Here is a 10242-nt window from a genome sequence, read left to right on the forward strand (position 1 = left end):
TTTTTTTTTTTTTTTTTTTTTTTTTTTTTTGCCTGCTATTGTATGTATTTTGCCTGCTGTTACTGTTGCATGAATAATGTAGCTTAATTGGCCATATGGGTCTTCATTTTTGGACTTTCTGGTCTCTTGATCTATGTTGCTATGCTAATACCCTACAGTTTTTGATTACTATAGTTTTGTAGTATAGTTCAAAACCAGTACAGTTTGAATTCCACGTTTTTTCTTTCTCAAGAGTGTTTTGGTTATTTGGGATCTTTTATCCAAATTTTAGGATTGTTTGTTCTATTTTTGTGAAAAATGCCATTGGAATCTTGATAACAGGATTGCACTGAATCTATAGATTGCTTCGAGTAACATGAACTTTTTAAAAAAGCAATGTTAATCCTTCTAATCTATGACCATGGAATATCTTTTCATTTCTTTCTGTCACCTTTGATTTCTTTCATCAGTGTCTTCTAATTTTCAAAGTATAGATCTTTTACTTCTTTGGCTAAATTAGTCCTAGGTTTCTTTTGTTTTGAAGCAATCATAAATGGGATTATTTTATTAATTTCTCTGTCTGATATTTTCGTTTTGGTGTGTAAAAATGCCAGAGTATTTGTATACTGATTTTGTAGCCTGCAAATTTTCTAGCCCTATGACATTTTTTGGTGAAGTCTTTAGAATTTTTTAATGCGTAAAATCATGTCATCTACAAAGATAGTTTCATTTCTTTCTAATTTTCATCCCTTTTTATCTTGCCTAATTTTCCTAACCAGGACCTCCAATGCTGTGTTGAATAAAATTAGCAAGAACAGCATCCTCGTCTTGTTCCTTGTTTTATAGGACAGATACTCAGCTTTTCATCATTGAGTACGATATTTACTGTGGCTGGTCACATATGGCCTTTATTTTGCGGGGGCACAATTCCTCTAAATTCATTTTGCCTGGATTTATGTTCATCATAAATGAATGTTGGATTTTGGCGGATGCTTCCCCTGTGTCTACTGAAATGATCATATGGTTTTCATCTTTTTTTTTTTTTTGGTAAAGTGGTATATCATGCTGTTTGTTTTGTTCGTGTTGAACCATCCTTGTGATTCCCAGAATAAACCCAGTTTGATTATTTTTATGATCCTTTTTAATGTTTTGCTGAATTTTTGCATCTTTTTTCACTAGGATTATTAGCCTGTGATTTCCACTTTTTGCCATGTTTTTGTCAGGGTGATGCTGACCTTCAAAATGAGTCTGAAAGTATCCCTTCCTCTTCAGTTTTGGAGAAGAATTTTTAAAAAGATAGGTATGAAATCTTTGAATTTCTGGTAGAACTCCCAGTTTGCTCTGTACTTTTATTTTGGGACAGGCATTCGATTACTCATTCACTCTCCTTGTTTGGTCTAGTCAGACATTCTGTACTTGATCTTAGCCAAAGAGCCTAGAAGTGACCTGTTCAAAATTTCTATTTCCTTGTGATTGAGTCTTGGCAGATTGTAGGTTTCTAGGAATTCATATATTTCTTCTAGGTTGTCCCAGAGTAGTTGATGAGCTTTTGTATTTCTGCGGTACCCTTTCGACTATGTCTTCATTTCTAATTCACTCACGTGAGTCTCTTTTGGTGAATGTAGCTAAGGTTTTGTCAGTTTTGCTGATCTTCTCCAAAAACTAGCTCTTAGTTCTGTTGATCTTTTCTGTTGTCTCTTAAGTCTCTTATTTCTTTTATTTGCATTTTGATCCTGTTTCTTCTATTAACTTTGGCCTTCTTTTGTTTTTCTGGTTCCTCTAGGTGTAAGGCTAGGTTATTTGAGATTTTTTTTGTTTCTTGAGGTAGGTCTTTATCACTGTGAACTTCCTTCTTAGGAAGTTCCTCCTTCTGCATCCCATAGATTTTGGTATGCTCAGTTTCCATTTTTACTCGTCTCAAAGTGACGTCTTCATTGATCCAATGGTTGTTTGGTAGCATGTCATTAAATCTCCAGATATTTGTGATTTTTCTGGCTTTCTTCATATAATTGATTTTTAGTTTCTGCACTCTTATAGTTGGAAAAGATGGTTGATGTGATTTCAGCCTTCTAGAATTTATTGAGACTTAGTTTGTGCCCAACATATGATCTGTTCTGGAGAATGTACCATGTTCACTTGAGAAGAATATATATTTTTAAAAGACTTATTTTTGCATACAGAGCTGGGGTACAGGGGCAGTGAGAGGCTTCACCAGAGACAGAGCGGGGAGCAGAACAGGCAGATGGACGAAGTCCACTGCTGAGGGGAGCAGCGGGCGGGTCGGGAGAGGTCTGCCGCGCCCTGTGGGCCACCTCTGGGGTAGGCGGGGATTGAACTTGTGCTGCAGTGGCTTCAGCCTGCTGTGCCATGGCCCCCTCTGCTCTTTTTTTTGAGCCTGTGGATCCATTCTGCCTCATCAAGCCTGGGCTTGAGCCCCTGTTTGGAGTTTTTCAGGCTGGCTGTTGTACCCTGTGGGCCTGGGACTGCTTTCGGCCCTTTCTCATACCTCTGTCTCTTGTGTTCTCTCTTCTCCAGAGCTCACTGAGCATCGTTCTGACCATTACTTTCGATTTTTTATCCGGCGGTTTCCTTATCTGCCTTTCATTTTATAAGATCTTTTTCTGAGGTTTTGTCTTGTTCTTTCATTTGGAACATAGTTTGTTTCCTCATTTTACTTCCTTTCTGTGTGTGTCTCTGTAGTAAGAGCAGCTGCTGCTCTCAGTCTGGAGAGCATGACCTTGGGCCGCTGTTGGAGTGATCTGATCTGGGAGTCTTCTGACCCTTTGTGGTGTCCTGGCCTCTGGCTTATTCTTCACAGGCCCCCACGAGGGTTACCCAAACGGTTGTCAGGGGTGGAGCTGGCAGCACCTGGTTTCAGCCTGGCCGAGCCCCAGAATCTCAGCTTTTGTAGTATGTTAGTACGTGTCCTGAGAGGCCAAAGTCCTCAGCCCTGTTGGCCTCCAGGATTGGCAATATGGAAGTGTCCCCTTGAGACAGCTGCAGGACAGTCTCCTGGGAGGTGCTGGGGAGCTCTAGTGAGGCCCAGGTACGTGCAAAGACAGCGTCCTCTCCCCCGGAGTTCCTGAGAACCCCTCTGGCCTCAGGGTGGCCGTGGCAGCCAGCACGGGCTCTCAAGTTTATAATCTTCCGGGTCCAGACTCCCAGCTGGGGTGAGGCCACTCTGGCCTCAGCTTTCCTTGCACACGCAGCGGGCCGCGCTTCAGGGCTGGGACCTGAGTCGCAAAGGTTCTTTCGCTTCCCCACCACTTCTGTTTTGTGCGACACGGAGTGACGCAGATCTGAAAGTCCACCCCACCTGAGCCTCACAGGTCCTGCGGAGAGAGTGGACTCTTACCAGCAGAGCCACGTCAGCGCTGCGGAGGAGGGTGGCCAGCCGCCCCACCTTCGCCATGAGATACCGCCCAGCTGCTTTCCGCTCAGGAGCTGGAGTCTGCCAGCCGTGGGGGAGGGGAGGGCGTGCCCTGCACCACGTGAACTTCCGTCCACAGGGGCAAACAGCCGCTCCCTCTGTTTTGGGTCAAACCCCTGTGTCTCCCCTGAGATGGGGGGGGGTGGAGGGGCGGGAGGTGCCCACCTGTCTGGAAGGCACCAGAACTCAGGTGTTTCCCTGCTGTCAGCTCCCTAAGCACTAGGGGAATGAAAAGAATGTGAAAAGCAAAGCAAAACAAAATACCTCTCCCCTCATCTCTTTGGGTCCTGGTCCCTTGATGGGCCCACCTGCTGCTGTTAATCTTTTGGGGCTGTTTATAGTCCTTGAGGACTTGGGCCAACACTGACCTGCCCCAAACGCCCAACCTCAGGTCCTTTGCAGACTTCTCTTTGCTCTCTGGCCCCTGAGCAGCGGGCACCGAGCAAGGCCCAGCCCCTGCTGTCTTCTGACCAGAGGACAACCTGGGGTGACGAGAGGGCGCTGCGGGCACTGTTAGGGGGATCTGTTTCCATAGGGGTGTTGTTCACAGCAGCTTGATGCCACGTGCTGGTGGCCTCGGAACCAGCCCCCCACGCTGGGGCTCATAGTCTGTATGAGGATGCTGGGCCCGAGGTCAGCACCCTGGGCTGGTGGGCAGGCCGGGCAGAGACTTGTGTTGGCGCCTGCGGTGTGGGCCGGGCTCGGCAGTGCCCAGTCCAGTCTGCACGTTTAGGGTCTGCTCTGGCCACTGAAGGTGTGGCGCACAGGTCGTCGCCCATGCAGGGGAGTGGCGACGCGGGCCTGAGTGGGCAGGGAAGCTGCCATGCTCCCGCCTCTGCTGGGGGTGCGCGCCTGGGCAGCCCTGTGCCGGCCTGGGCTGGGCCTCTGCAGCGCACCGGCCCAGAGCATCCCAGCAGCCCGCTGCGCTGGGCCCCGGCCTCAGAGACTGCGCTGTCGGGCAGCCCCAGCCTCAGGCAGGCGCCTGGGGGCGGCGGGGCGCTGGGAGGCCTCGGACCCCGCCTCACCCGCCCCTGTCCGCAGGCTGGCACCCATGCGGCTCTACACGCTGTCCAAGCGCCACTTCGTCCTCGTGTTCGTCGTCTTCTTCGTCTGTTTCGGCCTGACCGTCTTCATTGGGATCAAAGGTGAGTCGGGCCAGCCTCGGTCACTCTGTCGCCCCTGCCGTGAGCCCCCTGGGCGGCGCTCTCCAGCCTGGCCCGGCTGTGCCCACGCGCCCTCACCTGGAATGGCCACCCCCCACCCAGCCGCCGGGTGGGCGCCGCTTCCTCCGAACTCCTGGGCGGCAGGGCACCCGGTCACGTCTGCCCAGCAGCCAGGGCCTGAGCTCGCTTGGCCGCACAAGGCAGCCTTGACCCTTCCCGGATAATCCGACACTTGTGGAACCTGGACCGGGACCCAGCTGGGCACCGAGGCGTTGAGAACCTGCCGGCTGATGGGCAGACAGCCGGGTCGCGTCGGTGTGGCGAGTGGGAGCGCGGGGCGCAGGCTGGAGTGACGCCCGGGTTTCTTCTTTCCCTTCAGTTTCCCGTGCGCAGGGCTGGTGTGGGTGGGTGTCTACGTCACCGAGGCACTTAACGCGCTCACGTGAGCGTGGAGTGTGGTGTCTGTCCCGGGGCCGGGCTGCTTTCCTGAGCTGGACGGAAGCGTGGCTGTGAACGGACGGGCGGGGGGTGTGGCTGGGAGGGTCGGGGGGAAGGCGGCGATGGTGCCCGAAGCACCTGCAGCCCAGCCCCTTCCTCCCGGAAGAAGGGGGAGTAGGAGTCACCCCGAGCAATGCAAAGACACAGGCTGCTGGCGAGGCCCACGCCATCCCTGGGCTGGGCGGGGGAGGCGTCAGTGGCTCACGGGAGCTCAGCCACTGCCCGTGTTCTCAGCCATGCCCGTCTCGGCTCCACGGTTCTGTTCCATTATGTCCAGCCTTCTCCGCACCTGCACATAGTTGAAGCCCCTGTAAACCAGGCCTGGCCCCTCCTTCCTCTCCGAGGGGACCCCCACCCCGAGGCCAGGGGTGTAGGCAGCTAGAAGATGGTGTCGCTGGAGGGGGACCACGGCTTTGGGCCCTGTTCCCCTACTTCCTGCTCAGGCCCCTTCACTGAAGCCACTTCCCAGCCTCTGTGCACACATGGGCGGGTGACCGGCAGCTCACTGGTGAGGTGCTGGGCTCCCGGGTGGAGACCACGGCCCAGAGGCGCGTCAGGGCCTGCGAGGGGGGGCAGGCGTGGCTCGCAGCGAGGGGCCTGGGCCCCAGCCCGGAGGCCGGCTGCAGGCTGCTCCCACGTCCCCACCTGCCGCTGACACTCAGGCCCGCGGGTCGGGGGCAGCGCGCCCACAGCCCGCCTGTGAGCCTCCTCTGGTGCTGGCCCACGGAAGACCAGTGCCCGCTGGTCACTGGGTGGACGGCCTCCCGCTGCCAGGGCGCACTGCTGCCTCCCAGGCCCACCAGCACTGGTCTCAGCTGTGGCTGCTGGAGGAGCCAGATGCAAGAGCATCACCCCAGACGCGCCTCTGGGCCCGGACACTTCCCCGGCGCCCAAGGCCTCTGAGCCGTGGGCTGCCCCCTGCGCCGACGCAGAGCCTCGCCTCGGCCGGAGAGAGCCGCTGCTCCTCCCACTGGGCTGTCAGCGCGCCCTGTGGGGCTGCCACGTGGACGTGGCCAGTGCGGTGACCTGGGCGGAGTCAGGGGCCGGAGGGCGAGCCCCCGGGGGCCCACGAGGGGCACTGCTGGCCCCACTGGCCGGCAGCTGGTGCTGCTGGGGGTATTGTGGTCGGGTTGGGACGGGCCGTGCCTGTGCCGGGCAGCCAGAGAGTATTGGGTTTGTCCCACGACGGAGCCCGGTGGCGGCCGGGCAGTGCGGCCGCAGCGGCACCTGGTTGACGCCGTGAGACCACGGTCTTCCTCCCGCATCCCCCGGCAGGTGGAGCGGGCTGTGCTGGGGTGTTCTGCTCCCGTGTGGCCCTGACGCCACACCGCACGGCACTGCGGGCGCTTTGGCTTACCGCTGGCCCGGGCAGAGTCTCGCGGCTCCCACGTGGCCTCCCCCAGGCAGCCCTGAGTCCACGGGTCGGGGGCCAGGGTGGGGCTCTGCAGCTGCTGGAGTGTCTGTGCCCGTCTCAGACCCTGGACTGTGGACTCCAGCTTCGGGCGGGCTTGGGCCCCACCTGGTCTGTGGCCCTGGCACCTGAGCTGGGACCCCTTTGGTCACCTGCCCACCCCCTTCTGGCCAGTGGACACAGGGGCATCTGGGGTGTCCTGAAGTCTGTGTGTGCCCAGAGCTGATCATTTGCAAGGTTCTGTGCAGCAGCCTAGGGCCCTGCGTGAGGGTGAGTAACAGTGTAGGCCGGGGCAGGGTGCATGGTGCTTAGGGGGTACGGGCCCTCCGTCCGGGGCTCTGGGGCCGTGGCAGAGCCGGTCTGGGCACTAGTGAGCAGCTGTGATTCTTCATTTTTACAACTCATTCATTTCTGTTCGCGAGGACTTTCCCGCAGGCCCCTGTCTGTCCACTCCTAGGATGGACAGGCCACCTCCCCACACCCTGGGTTGGTGCAGCCGGCCATTCCTGCCAGCCGAGGTGCCCGCTGGGCGTGTCCTCCTGCATGCGGAGGGTGCTGGCTGCAGGCGTGGGCTCTGTGGCCCACCGGAACATGGCGGCGAGGGGTCTTTGCAGGACAGACCCGGCTCCGGGTTGTGTTAGAGTCACCCCGGTGTGCCGTCTGCTGCTCTGACATCAGACTGCAGCGTGGCGCTCACCGAGGTCTCGCCACCGAGTTCAGGAAGAGCCCAGTGTGCATCCGCTTGCACGGCCTCAGCTCGGTGCTTCCGGCCACCGTGTGTCGCTGTGCTTCCTCGGGTCCATGCACAGAGCCCACTGGCTAGCAGCGGGCCGCTGCGTCCGAGCCCCGCTTTCAGTTTTAGCCGCATGCGCCCTTCTGGTCTCAGAAGTCACTAGGGAAACAGGACCCACCGCCGACAAGGTGTGAAGCTTCCGCGGCGTTCGGGAAAGAACCAGTCATCTCGCCCTGGACGTGACCTGCCTCTCCGCTCTCTTACCCCCAGGGCCCAAAGTGATCCAGACGTCTGCAGCTAACTTTTCACTGAATAATGGCAAAAAGGTAAGACGGGGTTTGGGGGGCAGCTCCTGGCTCTCTGAGCAGGGTCCCGCCAGAGGTCCGCCGCCCACTGCCCTGAGCTTGCTTCTCCGGGATGTCCCGCCCCGCTGCCGGCCTTTCCTGCCACTTCTGGGGCTGCTCGGCCGAGGCGGCTGCCTGTGCTGCTCTGCCGGGCACTGTCACCTGTCCCCCGAGCCCAGGTGCGCCGCGGGGGCCTGGCTCGTGACGCTTGCCTCGTGCGCCTCGCTCCAACTCCGCCCAAGCGCAAGCTCTTCTCCTCTTCCTTGGGTTTGACGGGCCTTGATTGGTCGTCTTTAGAGAAAAGCAAAGGCTTTCCCAGTCGGAGGATGTGGGTCCCCTCTCACCAAGCTGACTTGGGAAAGCCCAGAAAAGCAGGATTGTGTGTTGCTGCCGCAAACGTAATATCCTCATCACAAACTCAACGGCACTGTGACGTGCGTGGGGACCTGACCGTTGACCCCGGGCCCCAGGGCCCAGCTCCTTGCTAGGTTCCTCCCTGCAGATGGCGGAGAGGTCCATGTCCTCAGAGGCCCCTGCAGCTGGCTCGAAGGGCCCATGCGGAGCTGACCTCAGGGGCTCTTTACTTAACGCCCACTAAGGTCCAGTCGGAGACTTGCCGCAGGGGTCCTGGCCGCACTTTGGTCCCGAAGTTTCTCTCCCCGGCTGTCGGTCCTTTATTGACTTGGGGGACGGCCGCTCCCGACTCTCGTGCTCCCAGAAGCTCATCCCCACCGCTGACGGCCATGGGTCATCCTGGGGCTTTTAGGAAAGCCTGGGCCCAGGGGCCCCATGGAGGCCTGCCCCAGCGCTGGCCCTCCGGGAACCAGAGGCTGCGCTCAGAGGCGCTGCCCTGGGGCCACGGGGTCCTGAGCGTCCTCGGGAGCCCTCTGCCGTTGGAAGAACGCTGCCCCCTTCCCTGGCCACACGTCCCCCTGAGTTTCTTCCTGGGGACCCTGAGCTGGAAGTAACACACATGCAGTGACGACATGGCTGGTCTGGGGCCAGAGAAGTGACGCTTGAGGTGCTTCATCTTGTGAGCGTGAAGTTGTTTCCCTGGAGTCCACTGTCCTCCGAGTCTGCTGTCATGGCTTTACGTTGTTCTCCTAGCGGCTTTTGGCGGGTCATTCGGCCCGTCGTGCCCGGCTCCGGTGGGCCGTCTGCACAGGAAGGCGGGAGGCCGCCTCCCGGCCGGGAGCAAGGCTGACCGCGAGCCTGTAAACTCGCACGTTCAGATGGCGGCGTTTGGTCGACTTGCTGAAAAGGCCGTGTACTGACGTGGCGCTATTCCCTCTTGCCTCAGCTAAGGCCAATTCACCTCATCTCGAACCCACTGTCCATGTACAACCAGCAGCTGTGGCTGACGTGCGTCGTAGAGTTGGAGCAGTCGAAAGGTAGGAGGCTTGACGCCGGCCTGGCGTCCCTGGGGCGGCACCGAGTGTCAGAGCCGAAGGAGCTTTAACGTCTCAGACACGCTCCACGGGGGCACAGGGCGGTCGTTGCTATAACGCCGCAGTCTGGGGGCCCCTCCCAGGCCTGCGGGGTCCCCCAGACAGTGCTCAGGAAGTTCTGCTCCCCCTCGGGGGACTGCTGGAGGGCAGGAGCACTGGGCAGCCCTCGGGTACCGGGTCAGCGCTGGGCACCCATCAGCATGGGGAGGCCGAGCCGGCTTAGCCGGGCTGCCTGGTGTGGGCACGGCGGCTGCCACCTTCTCCAAGGCCTCCGGCTACAGTAAGTCCTGTGCCCTGAGGGCACAGTGTGCGAGACCCTGTGACAACCGGTCACCATAACAGGGTCGTCACGACAGTGGGTGCTGCCGGGATGCAGTGGGCACACAGGACGCATAAACGGACCCCACAGCAGGCTCTGTCGGCCGGTGTCTGTGGTGGCGAGGCCGGGCCTGGCCAGGCGGCCCTGCGGGGACGTGGTCTTGCCCTTCCCGGGGGGCCCCGGGCTGCCCTAGCGGGGGGCCGCCCTCCCTACTCTCGGCGCTGGGGTCCGGGTGAGACCCACCAGTTGAGAGTCTGACTCTGTGAGCACAGTAGTTTCTGTGGGAAAAACGCACATCCTCATGCCTAGAAGTGGCCTGGACAGAGGGACACAACTAGCCTGGGCAGTGAGGTTGCACAATTTTGATGCCTTTTTTTATACTTTTTCCTGGTTTTTATAACAATGAACATGTCAGAAAAATAATAAGTCATGTCATCAGAAGACATAAACCATCTTTCAGTCATGGTCTGAAGCTACATTCAGATGTCCCAGGAAACGAAGGCGCTCCCGTCAGCCGTGACCCCAACGAGGGGCCCCCACCTGCGGGCCCGCATGCCCCGGGGGACGGCTTCGTGGGGGCCAGGGTAGGGGCGGGGGCCGCACGCGCCCCTGCTGAGGCGCCTGACGCTGAGCTGCTCTGGCAGAAACGTCGATCCAGACGAGCTTCCCCATGACTGTCAAAGTGGACGGCGTAGCCCAGGACGGCACCACCATGTTCATCCACAGCAAAGTGCACAACCGGACCCGGACGCTCACGTGTGCAGGGGTGAGTGTGCCACGTGGCAGGGGGAGCGTGCCGGGGCCCACGACCCTCACGTGACAGGGGGGAGCGTGCCGGGGCCCACGACCCTCACGTGGCGGGGGGAGCGTGCCGGGGCCCAGGACCCTCAGGTGGCAGGGGAGCGTGCCGGGGCCCA

General features: G+C 58.1%; 1 protein-coding gene across 1 annotated transcript in view; it reads left to right on the forward strand.

Moving 5' to 3' along the window:
• Nucleotides 1–10242, forward strand: part of TMEM181 (transmembrane protein 181) — a 61143-nt gene that overhangs the window by 34347 nt on the left and 16554 nt on the right. The window contains 4 exon segments of the mRNA XM_004674161.2: nucleotides 4451–4554; nucleotides 7485–7540; nucleotides 8859–8949; nucleotides 9970–10091. Coding sequence (XP_004674218.1) covers nucleotides 4451–4554; nucleotides 7485–7540; nucleotides 8859–8949; nucleotides 9970–10091 — 373 coding nt within the window.

This window comes from Condylura cristata, unplaced genomic scaffold (genome assembly GCF_000260355.1).
Source record: "Condylura cristata isolate star-nosed mole 26May11 unplaced genomic scaffold, ConCri1.0 scaffold00001, whole genome shotgun sequence".
Lineage (NCBI taxonomy): Eukaryota > Metazoa > Chordata > Mammalia > Eulipotyphla > Talpidae > Condylura > Condylura cristata.